We start from the raw sequence: 14,907 nt of genomic DNA on the forward strand, positions 1-14,907 counted from the left end.
GTTAATCTTCTCTTAAAAACGTCATTAAGAAAGCTTTTATAATCCCTAATTAATTATGTGCGAAAGGATAAAATTGCCCTTGAAAAATGCCCTAACTTCGGCTTCCGTACGGACTGGCGCCGCGACTCCACTTGATAGAGCCGTAGCTTTAGTCCACTTTGCCATCCAGAATTCGTCTCTGACTTCTTGTAGCGCCGCAACTCTAATTCAGATTTTAATAGAGTCTCAGCTCTGTCTGATAGAGCTGCAGCTCTAATGCTGACATAATTTTTTTCTCTTCTCTGTAACTCTTAGGGCTACGGCTCTACACCATAGAGCTGCGGCTCTAATTCCAACTTTTCACCATATCATCAATTTGACCCCCGGTTTCGCCTAGTTTCCATTCCTTAGCCTGTTTAACACCGTTTCTTCAAGAATTAAGGGCTTTTCCTCAAATTTCAAACTATTTCCTTCATAACCACACTTAATCCTGAAAACACAATAAACACCGGCATAATATCGCACAAAACCAAATAAAAGATTAAAATTGCATCTTAAAACATGCCATAAAAACATACCAAAACTAGTCCTAACAATGTCTACTATTAGAGCTGCTATTGAATTTTTTCTAGCAATGTAAGCTTTTCTCATTGCTTATATCTCAATTTTGTTTTAATATATATATATATCTATATTTGATTTATCAAGATGATCTGCATAACATATGATTACGTGCTTTTGAAATGAAATTGACTAAGTTTAAAATTGAAATCTTTGGATAATTATTGGTTCGATCAACACATTGAAATATATTTTTCAATTTAAATTGTTAAAAAAACTAAACAAATATGTTTATTTTGGAAAACGTTTACATGAAAAAATGATTATGTGTTTTGAAGCATTTTTATAAATAATTATATGAACTTAAATAACCAATTTAACAAAACACAAAAGAAATTGTATAAATAAAATTGTTTAATCTGACAAACTATTATATAGAAAAAAAAATGAACAATTTTATTCCAAATATAAACATAAAATTTTTCAGTATAAAAGAACTCATTGAGCAAAAAATTAACAAAAATGTTTATATAACTATAACCTGATATTGCTATTGTTATGTATTATTTTTTTATTTGTTTATAAAGTTTTTTTTTTAAAAAAAACTATGTATAATTATAACATACCCGTCTAAATTAAATATTTTTGTTTATTTTACTATATCATGAAAAAAAAATTGAAAACGGTGAATAATACAAGCGTTATTGTCTAACATATATCTTACTGTTTATTTTATGAAAAAAGATACACAAATATGACAAATGTACATTTGTATATCTACCAATTTAAAGTAAAAAATAACAATTAAAAAAATAAATAAATTTGTTTAAAGTACAATATATTCATTCAACATTGACAAAATAAATAATGTTTTAAAAAAAATAAACATAAACTTGACTGTATATTCATAGCAAGAAATATTCATAAAATAAATATAAACATAACTATATATTCATAAAAGGAAAAAAAATTAAGTTACAAAACAATCCAAAAAATTAAATATGACATCATGAGCATAAACACAAAAATAAACAAAATTATTATTATTCTTTCTAAAATAAAACTAAAAATATGCTATTTTGTTTATAAAAAAATAAACAGTGACATTAACAATAATCAATGATCAATAAAAAATACAATCTTGAAATAATCTAACATCATAAAATAATGAATGCCAATGTGAAAATATCACGGTTTTTATTTAGTTTTTGACATATATATATATATATGTGTTTTTTAAAAAAATAAATGTTAATGTGAAAATTTTCTAAAATGAGAAGTTATGATTACAAATCCCTAATTTCATAATTTTAATAATAAATTATATTTCAAAAAAAATAAAAAATAAAAAAATCTTTTAATTACAATTTAAAAATATAATATAAAATATTATTAGAATGAGTTGTGCAGAAATCACTTGAACCAATACCAATAGTGACCTACTTATGATATTGGGCACTCTCTTGGCAATTATCTTTTATTTTTATTCAAACAAATATACTCCATTCCATTCCATCACCTTAATAATAATTAGAGAAAAAAAAAAAACACAATCCATTTTGTCTCCACGTCTAGGTTTAATTACGAGAACAGGTGGGACCCAAGCCACTTGTTGTGGTATAATTCTTCCTTTAAGCAGTGAACACACGCGCGGGTCTTCTAGTTCTGTAGTCCTGGTTTAGTATTCTATTCTCCTACTGAGTCCCGAGCACATACATGTACGGACATTTCCAGTACTGTATATTATATTCCTTTCCTCGACACTCGAGACTCGCTCCTCCGGCCCTTATTATTATTATCTTTTTCCCTTATTTTCAAACTTTCAAATATCAAAATATCTCTCAACTCCCATTGTTTGTTTCACGAGAAAAATACCAAGAAAATTGCAATCAAAAGTTTCCAAGCTAAATCATCGTCTTTTTTCTTCTTTGTAATCTTTTCTTCTAGCTACCCATCATCATCATTACTTCACCGCTAACGCTTGCTTTCCTCTTCATTTCTCTTTATCATTCATAATTTTTTACATCTACACACCGGCCAATTATACATATTTCAATACTAATTAAAGAATTATAGATTATTTTGAGCTCTTTCTTTTGGCTCAACGACGGACGGTGACCGTCGGGGAAGGAAACAGACTAATTGGAAAAGATGAATGCGGTGGGGAGACAGCTGTCGAGATCTAATCCGGCGGTGCATCACCAGCGGCAGTACTCAGACAACTTCCTAGACTCTTCCTCCAAGTGGTTCCAGTCTTCCTCCAACAATCTATCGCAGGTCCTCTCTTTTTCTCTTCGTTTATATATGTGTACATATTTTCATTCAAAAACCCTATTATTGTTTTATACCTCCCAGGCTAGCTACTGCTTAGATTGATGTGTTTGGGTGACGGAAACTGAGTTTTTTTGTTTTTAAACAGGATTTTGGGCTCTATGGCTCCAGAACCAGCAGAATTGGCCGGAGCGGCAGCGATCTTTCTCCGCCGGATGCTTTTGCGTCTTCACTTTCCACGAGATCTTCTAGCTTGAGGAGGTATGGTGAGGATCAACTCTCACCGAGTGAGCTCAGCCCTGGCTTGCTCGATCTGCATTCCTTTGATACTGAGCTATTGCCTGAGGTTAGCCTTATCTTAGGCTTTTTATCATTATATTATAATTATTTTAAAAAAGAAGTAAGTGTTTACCTTTAATTCGAGTAGCTCACAGGTCTAAAACAATCGCTAGCGTCGGCTTCTGCTCATGAACTATACTATCTTTTTAATGATTTTTGGCGCATTGATTGATATGTGTGTATATATATGAATATTATTTAAGATGTATTTAACTTGTTTTAAGTAGCTAGAGCGATACCCAGATATCAGGACGTAAAAAATGCGTCAAAATATGCATTTTTTTGGGGTGTTATCTGTGATCATATGATAGAGAAAGAAAAAATAGACTTAACCCCTATACATATTAATTTTTTTATTTGAGATAAACCCAGAATTTATAGATCCCCAATTCACTCTCGGTACCCGAAATCTGGATGAACATGAACAAAGCCATTTTGAGCTTTAATTGCATATTTATACTACTTAATTATACATTTTTTGGGGGTAAGATATGGGTGCAAACTGTTGATATTTGTTGCTTTGAATGGAATTGCTAGATACCTGCGAGTACCAGCCTATATAATGGACACCAACCCGGTCGTGGCAAAAGTTTTGATGATTCCGAGTCATTTCTCTCCAACAACAAGCTTACAGGCAGAGCACGAGGTCAAAATGATAATGCTCTTCTTAAAAGTTTCGCAGCTGATAAAGAAAGAGCCAACAATGTTGCAAAAATCAAAGTTGTGGTAGGTCTCTTTGATACCATGTAAAATAAAAACTCGTTCTTTCATCATATGTACAATCAGTGGATTGTGAGATTTTTTGGACAACTTGGAACACCATATTTATTTTAAAGCTTCCAGTTGCAACATTATTATCCCTCCTTTATAATCATATGACCACTGCAAAGAAGTAAACCGTGAAATTTTTGTCTGTTTACTGGCTTTTTCTTTTTGGTATAAATTATTCGGTGACAAATCTTATCAGGTGCGCAAGAGACCTTTAAATAAAAGGGAAATGTCGAAAAAGGAGCAAGACATAATAACAATAGCACCGAATTCTAATTGTCTTACTGTTCATGAAACAAAACTCAAGGTAAACGAATCTATGTCTGGATGATTTTATTTGTTTTAACATCATGAATCAATTCTAATACTCATTATATTATACCATTTCTCTCTTTCTCAAAAATCTAACAATAGTGCAATATTGACTTTTGATTGAATTTGTTTATTTTAAAGTGAGAAAGTCTTGGATCTAAGTCTAACTGTAAGAAGTGATTATTTTAGTTTGCTTGTACTGTGTTTCCTTAAATTTTCTATGCTATGGAGGAACTGCTATATGATATTCTCCAAAATCTGTCTTCTTGATTAAACTAAAAGCAAAAATATAAAAGAAAGGAAAGGTCTGATGATTCACTACCCCTTCAGGTTGACTTGACGGAATATATTGAGAAGCATGAATTTGTTTTTGATGCTGTGCTTGACGAGGATGTTTCAAATGATGAAGTGAGTATATCAAAAAGCTTAAGTTCATAGCACATGGTTGGCTAATCTGCTTTGGTAGCTTGATGAGTTTTATTTTGCCTTGCAAGGTATACTCTGAGAGTGTGGAGCCTGTAGTTCCACTGATTTTCCACAAAACAAAAGCAACCTGCTTTGCATATGGACAAACAGGCAAGTGCTTTATAACTTAGGCATATTAAATCCTAATATCTTTACCAATTTCTGCTACTAAATCGTTTTACTGCACAATATGTAAAGTTAAAATTGCCAAAGATGAATGCACCTCTCCCCAATTTATAACTCTTCATATTCTTATTGACAACTTTCACATTAGAAAAACAAGTCTAGTGGTGGTCACTTTGGTTTTCTTGTGCTAGTCATATTAGAACTCGTATATCTCACCCACGCATTAAGAAACCGAAGATTAATTTTTTATACTAAAGAATGGGGTACAAAATTTAGCCTTCATTGTTACTGGAGAGGCTTCATCTACTTTTCTCTTAAGATTCTGTTTGTCATTTAAAAAAAAAAAATCCTCTAACCCTCCAAGGTCTATCTCTTTTTACTTCTGCTGATTATCATCCATCCCCAAGTAGTAGTATACTAAACTACTTCATGTCTTTCTGCTAAAACTCTGGGTTTATGTAAAGTTCCATACTCTGGAGAGACTTCAATTTTATTTTTTCCATATTCAATTTGTTTTTCTTTCCCATTTCCTGTTCATTCATTGTACATTGTTTCGCATGAGCTTGAAGTAATCTTCTATGTTTGTTCAGGGAGTGGTAAGACTTATACTATGCAACCACTGCCACTCAAAGCATCCCAAGATATTTTACGATTAATGCACCAAACATACAGGAACCAAGGTTTTCAGTTATTTGTAAGCTTCTTTGAGATATATGGAGGGAAGCTTTTTGATCTCTTAAATGATCGAAGGTAAGTTGTTTCAGCCTGTCCGCAGAAAACACATGCATCTATCTTATTTACCTTTTTCTGAATGAGTTCTTCTTTTGCAGAAAGCTTTGTATGCGAGAGGATGGTAAACAACAGGTTTGTATTGTGGGCTTGCAAGAATACAAGGTGACTAATGTGGAGACAATTAAGGAGCTTATTGAGAAGGGCAGTAATACAAGAAGTACAGGTACAACCGGTGCAAATGAGGAATCTTCAAGATCACATGCTATACTTCAGCTATGCATCAAGAGATCAACTGATGGCACTGAATTAAAGCCTGCTCGAGTTGTAGGCAAACTATCCTTCATAGATCTTGCTGGAAGTGAGCGTGGTGCAGATACTACTGACAATGACAAACAGACAAGGTAGAGTATTCTTTTCTCAAAATTTAAGTAGTCTTTTATAACTTAGACCTTTACAGCATAGCCTAACCCTTACAGAGTAAAGGAGATGGGTATCAGGAAATCTTCCATGTCAGAAAGAGGACCAAGGGCATGATTAATTGCTGTTCTGCTTGTTTATCTTATGTATCAACAACCATTATTGTGAGAAACTGCAAGTAAATATTTTTATTTTATTTTGTGCAGAATGGAAGGTGCTGAAATCAACAAAAGTTTACTGGCTTTGAAAGAATGCATTAGAGCTCTCGATAATGACCAAGGCCACATTCCTTTTAGAGGAAGTAAGTTGACTGAAGTGCTTAGAGACTCATTTGTTGGTGACTCACGAACTGTTATGATATCATGTATCTCACCAAGTTCGGGATCATGTGAACACACACTCAATACACTAAGATACGCAGACAGGTATTTTTTTTTTCAATTTTTTGAGAGTAAAGATATGTGCACCCAAAATATGCATTTAAACTTTACACACAATGAATTGTAGTTTAACCTAGTCAATCACATTTATTCAAACTGTGATCTATTGTTTTAAAAAATAATGTAACGTTACTGTGTGTAATGTTTAAATGCATATTTTGGTTGCACATATCATTACTCAAATTTAACAGTAGCTGGAGCAAAGAAATGGTTGATTTGGATAATATGTCATCCTCTTTTTTTTTTCCCTTTTAATTTAGGGTAAAGAGTTTATCAAAAGGGAACAGCTCCAAAAGGGATCAGTTGCCTTCATCTTCAAACCTTCGAGAGTCTACCACACTGCCCTTATCTTCCACTTTACCAACTGAACCAACCTTTGAGGATAACAAAACATATGTTACCAATGAAAAGAGCAGGTTTGGTTGGTCGAAACAATTTGAAAAAGAACCCTCACCACCATTTATGGTGGATCGTGTTCTTAGTGGAAGGATAGAAGGAAATTTTGCTGCATCTGATTATTCAGATTATTATAAAGGTGAGAATGGTGGTTCAATTGGCATTACTGAAGATGACTTTGATTACACCAATCAGGCCTATGAAAAAGATAAATCATCACAATTAAATTATAAAAAGGTCGAGAGGAACCAAAAATCACTTCTGGAACACAAGAGGAAGATTGGTGCACAGGTGAAGCAGAGGAATGATCAAGACTTTGAAGCTAGCAACTCTAGTTCTGATGAGGATCTTATGGCCCTCTTGAAGGTAACCACACCTTCCAAATCCAGTACTACTTTTAGAATTAATCACTAAATTTCTAACAAATTCTTATGTGAATGCAACCAGGAAGAGGATGATCTTGTGACTGCTCATCGAAGACAAGTAGAGAAGACCATAGACATTGTTAAGGAGGTCGGTGACATTTTCTTTCAGATTCATTTTTTGTCTTCGATACATGTCTTGGACTAATTATGACTATACTTGTTCAGGAAATGAATCTATTGGTTGAAGCTGAACAGCCAGGAAATCAGCTATCTGACTATATCTTGAAGTTAAACTCCATACTTTCACAGAAGGCTGCTGAAATTCTTCAATTGCAGACCCAGTTGGCTCAATTTCAGAGGCATCTGAATGAGCATAATGTTTTTCAGTCTTTCGGTAATTGATCTCATTTGGAGGAGAGGCGTGTAAAAGTAATTTATGATTGGCACAACATGAGTTTTGTGCCTTTCGCCAGTCAGTTGATATAATTTGGTAATGCTTAGAGGTCTGGTTTGTTCATGTGGCAACTTCCTCTGGTTGGGAGTCATGTTTCGTCAGGGAATCAATGGTTTTGGGCTTGTTTATTCTTTGGTGCTTATTCTGCTCATTTGTAAAAATCTTGCAAAATATGCTGAAAGAAAAGGAGAGCCATGCTTGAGTTGCTAAGATTATTTTGGTTCCAATATCAGGAATTAATTTCATTTCTCAATCTTCTTGTTTGAGTTTTCCCATTTCCTTGTTGCTATCCTGAGTCGTTTGAAATTATTGTATATAAATTCTAGGAAACATAACATATATACACATTTGGTTATTGGGATCGTTTGTAAAGTGATGTAGATTTTTTTTTATATATTATATCAAACTCTTGTTTTACTTGTAAAGTTTGGTTACTGATGTCATGTGGATTAACCTAGATTTGGTAATTTATTTCTCCCCTCACCTTTTTTCTATTTTTTTAGGGGATTGACTACTCCCAATAGGGTTGTTAATACGGTTAGAAAATTTGGAGATGGAGGATGAAAGTAGAACACCTAAACAGAAGGAACACCAAGAACACTCTGAATGAACTTGAGACAATTTTGGAGGCTTGAAACATGTTATGGAAACACTTTCCAAAAAAGCAATATTTCCACCATCTCATTAGCTTATTGGTGTTTAAGGAAATAATTTTCGGGCTTGTCAACAATATGAACTTTTGGTTTTGAGAGAGAGAGAGAGATGAATAATGGTTGTAATGTCTATCCAATTTCAGACTCTAATCATACTTATAAACGTGTTTGGCATCTCTTAGTAAGTCCTTTTCATAAAAAAATACAACACTAAAATATTATCACTTCTCATGAATTAGCACGAATTTTTGCGCCATATCTCTCAGAACCATATACACGCTAGGCAGACCCAAAGTGCATCAGCGTGGTGGCGCTGCCTCGATTTCCAGCAATGCAGCGCTGGGAACCGAGTACTGCAGCGCCCTTGGGCATATTTTTGGGCGCTCTGGCACTACTAACTTTTCTTGCAAAAAATTATTTTTATGCCAATACACTTGTGCCAATCTTCATTTATTCATTTTAACAAATTTTCCAACAAATACACTATCCCCTCTTAAGTTGCTATATACACATCCCTAATATTGGAAATCAGTCTGGTTATCATTAGGCTTAAGTTTGCAATCATCACATAATTAGAGTGAAGTAACTCATCATGCATTATTTGTCGTTTTGAAATCGTTATGCAATATCTGTCAATATAATAAATTCGTCCTTCAATTTAAGAAGCCAAGGAGGTTCTACTACACAAGAACACAGCAAGAAGATATTTTGTAAGAGATATTTTATCGCAGTGTGGCTAAGCCATGTATTTCGTAGTTTGGTGTTCCGGCTAAGTGGAAGGCCAATCTTGTAAATGGCACTATATTTTGATTTGTCATTAGTAGTAGTAGTGCCCCAGAATGGAAATTGGGCATAATAATAATGATGATCAAATTATAGCGTTACGACAATGCAATGTCAAACTGACATGTATCACCAAAGTTGTCAGGAGGTGTCATTCTCCATGGTTTCTCCTCATATATATCAACGTCAAAAGTATGTGGCGCTTATAGCCTTATAGGCGATCTCTAAAGCCCAATCAAATTCAGTGCTTTTTTGCTCTTTGTGCTTGAAACTTCATTCATTCGATTGTGACCATTTTTATTAGCTTTGTTTTCGGGGGACAGATGGCACAATACTCAGCAGCCCCTTACTTTGTCGACATAAAATGTCTTCCACAGTATCCATCAATTTTCAGTTGCTTTTTTGCTATACCCATGTGATATTTCACGAACCTAGTCCTCTCCAGCATTTTCCACCTAACCAGTAATCCAATTTCTGATTTGGAAATTTGTAGTGGTGCTTCAAATGAGTCATTAAAAGGACCTCTCCTACTTTCCTAGCAAAACAGATATACACGTGGTTTACATCTTTGCCCATATTTACAAAAACAGTCAAAAAAAAAAAAAATAGAGAGAAAATTACATAAAACACTAAGTTAAAAAAATATTCGCTGTATACGGTAAATTAAATAAATTACAAAATTACACTAGTTGTCCTTATAGAGAGTTTTGTTCTCCTAGTTAACTAGATGATATCCTCTTGTGAGATAAATTTTGTAAAATAATTTTTATATATATATATTTAGGATAATTTTTTTTACAGGGACTTTATTTTAAACTTTATCGGTGAGATTCTCAGTATTTCTTGACTCGTAAACAGTTTTCGGCGCGATTTTTTTTATGACGATGTATATTATAGCTATTTAGAGCATCCTACAAATTTTCAAAAAATTTCGAATAGTTTACAGTACCGAAAACTAGGTTCAAATATGTTGTTTTCCATGTGCATAAAAAAAATTAGTCACGCGTGCAACAACATGTTTGAACCTAGTTTTTGGTACTGTAAACTATTCAGAATTTTCTGAAAATTTGCAAGATATCTAAATAGCTACAATATACACGGTCATAAAAAATTGCGCCGAAAACTGTTTACGGGTTGAGAACACTGAGAGCCCTACCGGTAAGGCTTAAAGTGAAGCTCCTATAATTCTCTATATATTTATTGTCAAATTACTAATATACTACATTATTTATTTAATATTTTTTGTCAAATCATTCTTTTTGTATTGAAAAAAGTGAAACCAATTTAAATATTTTAAAATTATTACCAACTTTATTTAATTGATTTAATTTCAACATAGGTTGATAATATTAATTATTTTTCATAAATTTCTGTTACATATATTAATAATAGTAGGAAACATAATGATAAAAAATATTATATACTTTTAAAAATCATAGTTAGTCAAATCTCAACATTCAATATTGAACTAAAGTCTTAATCTAATCCAAGTTTCAAGCTTTGTTGCAAAAATATATTTTAAAGTTAAAAAATTAGTTCTGTAAATTTTTGTAACAATAATGTTAAATAAATTTATAAATATTTATGTAAATGTTAGTAACAAAAATAAACTTCTTGATTATGAAATTAGTTTTGCAAATTGTTGTTACAAAAATATAAAACTTGTTTATAAAATTATTGTAATTTACTACTCTGTAACTGCATTTATATATAAATATATATAATAAAATGTTTTATAAATAATAAACATCTTAAATTTATATTTTTAAGTTGTATAGTATAAATTTGATGATTCATGTCATTTTTTGGTATAATATTGTAACATATGAAAAAGTATAATATTTTTATGTAAATTTTGGTTACGATTTCTTAACTATAAATTATTTTTGTAAATGTTAGTTACAAAAATATATTTTTTAGTTATGAAACTAGATTTGTAAACTATTGTTACAAATTAAAAAAAAAATTAGTTACGGATTTCTTCGTAAGTTTTATATAAAAAAAAAATACAATTCTAAAATTGATTTTTGTAAATATTATTTACAAACATGTAACATATGTTTACAATTTTGTAACAGATATTTACAGGTTTGTAAACTTACTTTTATTTATGATTTTGCCATTTCGTATTTACATTTTTGTCCTTCCATGTTTTTATCCAAATTTTTTGTAATTTTGGAATGCACCATATTTTTCATATTTTTTTTAATTTTTAGTGCAATTTTATAGATTTCCCCAAAAAAATATAGAATAATAAACATATACACACACCCACATAATCATTTGTAAGTAATGAAGAGGAAAGATATCCTTCATTGGAGATGGGAAGCACAAAAGATTGAACCCTAATAAATCAAAAGGCTATATAGTACTATATGTCCGATATAACAAGCACTTGGGTCCAAATGTTGTCCAAAATGATAATCCAAAGTCTAAACTGATAATTAACCATCGTCCACTTGTATTTGCTTCATTGTTGATCATGTGAGAGGAACATGACAGGTCTCCTTGTGCTTTTGAGCTCATTGGTTCGGTACAATTTTATATGACACCACCCAAAACAAATTTCAATGAGAAAATGAATGAGAAAGAAGTGGAGGGGCTCATTCCATTTTTTTATTTATTTTTTGTTTATAAAGGGGGTTTGTGAGAGTGGCATTTAGACCAATTTTTAAGGGCTTGTGAGAGTGACATTGCATCAATTTTTGTTCTGCATGATGAGTATGAACCTTGACTTCTAAATTTCCAATTTGAACTTACCCAACTTCTCTGTTCTGTCATAATTCAGCTATATGTATATATATATATATTTTCTAATTCAATGTTTCTTTATCTGCCAAAGTGTTAGAGAGAGAGAGAGAGAGAGTTATATTCTGAATTGTATATGTCACTGTCTTAAAATAAATTTCATAAAGAAAGTTATCTTTTAGTTACAATTTGTGAGTGGCTAATGAGCTTGACACTTGGTTCCCAGTTCCATCATTCAGTTTTTGGCATCCAAAGAATAAACAACGAATACAAATGCTTAGAGTTGGGACAACACTAGGCAACTAATTGGACACATAGGCACTAGTTCACATAAAATAGGATTTCTTTTTCTTTCTTTCTTTTTTTTTTTCTGTCTGTCTCGAAGGCATACCTAGTACTCAGTTCGTTATTGCAAAAGCTATTGTTTGCGTTTGCCCGTCATTCATTAAAAGGTAGTAATTAGAGGCCTTATAGAGCAGTTATATATAGTTAAGGAGCATGAAACGACAGCCTTATTGAGACCTTTTTCTGAGTTAATGACTCACTGCATTGTCACTAACACCTGACCAATGTCAAATAAATTAAACTAACCATAAATAAATAGAGTGGACCTCTCTCAAAAGCTTCCGGAAGAGGGTAATCCTGTCAAACAAAAAAAAAAAAAAGAAGAAGAAGAAAAAGGTGTTCGAAATTTGGAACCTTTATTTAAAAATTGCATTTTTTTACATGTATATAATAAATTAGTACTAGGTTTCAAAAGTTGGATCTAGGACTAGATAAAACGCGTTTATACAGTCACACAAATCGAATGAAATATAATACGATTGATAAATATGTACTTAGAATGACACGAACAAATTTATAAAGATTTTTGGACTAGCATGGAGTGAGCTCAAACACCTACAAAACTAACTAATAATAATAATAATAAATATTTATTTGAAAAAAATTCAAAGCAAAAAGCAAAACAAAAGCACAATATTTAAAGTTCAGAGCAAAAATGTTACAATGAGTATGTGATAACATGTCTTTTACTTCAATATTTTGTAAGAGCTTCCATGAGCTCTATCAAGTACTAATTAAATATATACAACTTTATTTGTTTTTTTTTAAGTATTATAATATTTTGTGTATCATCACAAATTTGGGATTTAGAGTCCTGATCACTTTACAAGTAGATTGGCATAATTTAACACTGTTGGCATGGATATATTTATGTAATTAAGATATAAATATTTGAATAGTATTAAAATTACGTTCTATGAATTTTTTTTCAACACATTTGTCAAATACAAAACAATATTTTATTATATTAATTAAACCATAAAGATGTATAGACTGGTATTAAAAGAAGAGTTTATACTTTTTTGGGCCCTGTATTTTTTCTCATTATTTTTTTGGACTTGTGTTTTGACAAATTATTTTTTGGACCCTATGTTTTGTAAAATAGTTAAAATAGAACCCTAAACTTGATTTTGGTAAATGTTTTTTCAACTAAAATCACAAATACTTTACTAAACTAATAATTCAGAACAAAATAAAATCATTCTGCTTAAAAACTGTGTTGTTATATTCAATTTTTTCTTCATCAAAATTGAGTTTAGAGTTATATTTTAACTATTTTACAAAACATAGGGTCTAAAAAGTCATTTGTCAAAATACAGAGTCCAAACAGGTAATGAAAAAAAATACAGGATTCAAAAAAATATAAACCCTTAAAATAAATAATAAGGTAATAAAGTGTATAATCCGTAAAACTATAATATGGAAGAATATTCCTTTTATATATGGAACTAGTCTCTTACTTTTATTTATAAAGGCACATCTCAAGTGAGGCATTTACATATTTGTATATGAATGTAATTTCACATATATTTGAAGTAACTTTTTAGGTGATTAATTTGTGAGTATCATTAGTTGTGTTACTAATATTATTTGTCAACGTTAATCTTTTTTTTTTTGTCTTTCATTTATCTAAGAAGGGAGATCTTGTCAAAAATTGAGGAAAATTCTTTTATAGGGCTTCACTTTAAGCTCTGCCGGTGGAGCTCTCAGTATTCTTTGATTCGTGAATAGTTTTCGGCGCGATTTTTTTTATGACCGTATATATTGTAGCTATTTAGAGTATCCTGTAAATTTTCAGAAAATTTCGAATAGTTTACAGTACCGAAAATTAGGTTCATACATGTTGATTTACACGCGCATAAAAAAAGTAGTCACGCGTGCAACAACATGTTTGAACTTAGTTTTTGGTACTGTAAACTATTTGGAATTTTATGAAAATTTGCAGAATGCTCTAAATAGCTACAATATACAAGATCATAAAAAAAATCGTTCCGAAAACTGTTCACAGGTCGATAACACTAAGAATCCCATCAGTAGACTTTAAAGTAAAACCCCTGTAAAAAAAAAAAAAATTCCCTTATATATACACGTACAATTATAATTATTGAAATCGTGTAAGAGCACTCAGGTGATATCAAATATATCATTTGCTACTGTGTTAAGCTCCAATATAAACACTATTCATCATTCAAAACATTTTATTTTATTAATTTCTCTTGATCTCATTCTACACTTCAACTTTTTTGTAGAAAATATTTTTTTAAATATATATTATTTAAATAATATAAAGAAGAAAAATAGAGAATCTAGTGTACCACGTAATATAAACATTACATATAAAATAAATAAGTTTAATTTTAGTGATGTATTATAAAAGATAAAATAGAAAAACTATCAAGTGTGCTTACAATATATTATATTATTTTATTGTTTAAGCTATTGGGCCTAATTTTTGGGCTTAAAATTAAATATTATTTTATTGTTTAAGAGATGAAATACGTCGTTCTATTAAGTGAGCTAGCAACTTAATTATGGGAAAGACGAGCACTAGCTTCTACACGTAGAAGAAGCAAATGACGTTTAAAGGCGCGGAAGAGGCTTATTTTAATGTCCGATGACATGGACCAATAATAATAAGTCTTCTAATATTTTATTCTCTTACCTTTGTCTATAAATACTAACTTATTTTCTTGAAAAATGACTTTGATTTACTTTAAACTTTCACATATTGTTTTTTTGTTGTTGAATAAACA

The 14,907-nt window shown here is 31.1% G+C and overlaps 1 protein-coding gene across 1 annotated transcript; it reads left to right on the forward strand.

Moving 5' to 3' along the window:
• Window positions 1–2,218: 2,218 nt before the first annotated feature.
• On the forward strand, window positions 2,219–8,050 carry LOC133797027 (kinesin-like protein KIN-13B). Its single transcript, XM_062234783.1, has 12 exons — window positions 2,219–2,817; window positions 2,960–3,157; window positions 3,688–3,876; window positions 4,118–4,225; window positions 4,561–4,638; window positions 4,725–4,810; window positions 5,416–5,571; window positions 5,652–5,954; window positions 6,177–6,395; window positions 6,671–7,172; window positions 7,254–7,319; window positions 7,397–8,050. The coding sequence occupies exons 1-12, from the start codon at window positions 2,692–2,694 to the stop codon at window positions 7,571–7,573; spliced, it is 2,208 nt and encodes a 735-aa protein (XP_062090767.1). The 5' UTR covers window positions 2,219–2,691; the 3' UTR covers window positions 7,574–8,050.
• The last annotated feature ends 6,857 nt before the right edge of the window (window positions 8,051–14,907 follow it).

This window comes from Humulus lupulus, chromosome 8, assembly GCF_963169125.1.
Source record: "Humulus lupulus chromosome 8, drHumLupu1.1, whole genome shotgun sequence".
Classification (NCBI taxonomy): Eukaryota; Viridiplantae; Streptophyta; class Magnoliopsida; order Rosales; family Cannabaceae; genus Humulus; species Humulus lupulus.

Bases quoted from the DNA above. Each gene is read 5' to 3' on its own strand.
- LOC133797027 (XM_062234783.1), top strand. From the start codon at position 2,692: ATGAATGCGGTGGGGAGACAGCTGTCGAGATCTAATCCGGCGGTGCAT. The intron at 2,818-2,959 runs GTCCTCTCTTTT...GTTTTTAAACAG, and splicing joins CCTCCAACAATCTATCGCAG to GATTTTGGGCTCTATGGCTC. The intron at 7,173-7,253 runs GTAACCACACCT...GAATGCAACCAG, and splicing joins ATCTTATGGCCCTCTTGAAG to GAAGAGGATGATCTTGTGAC.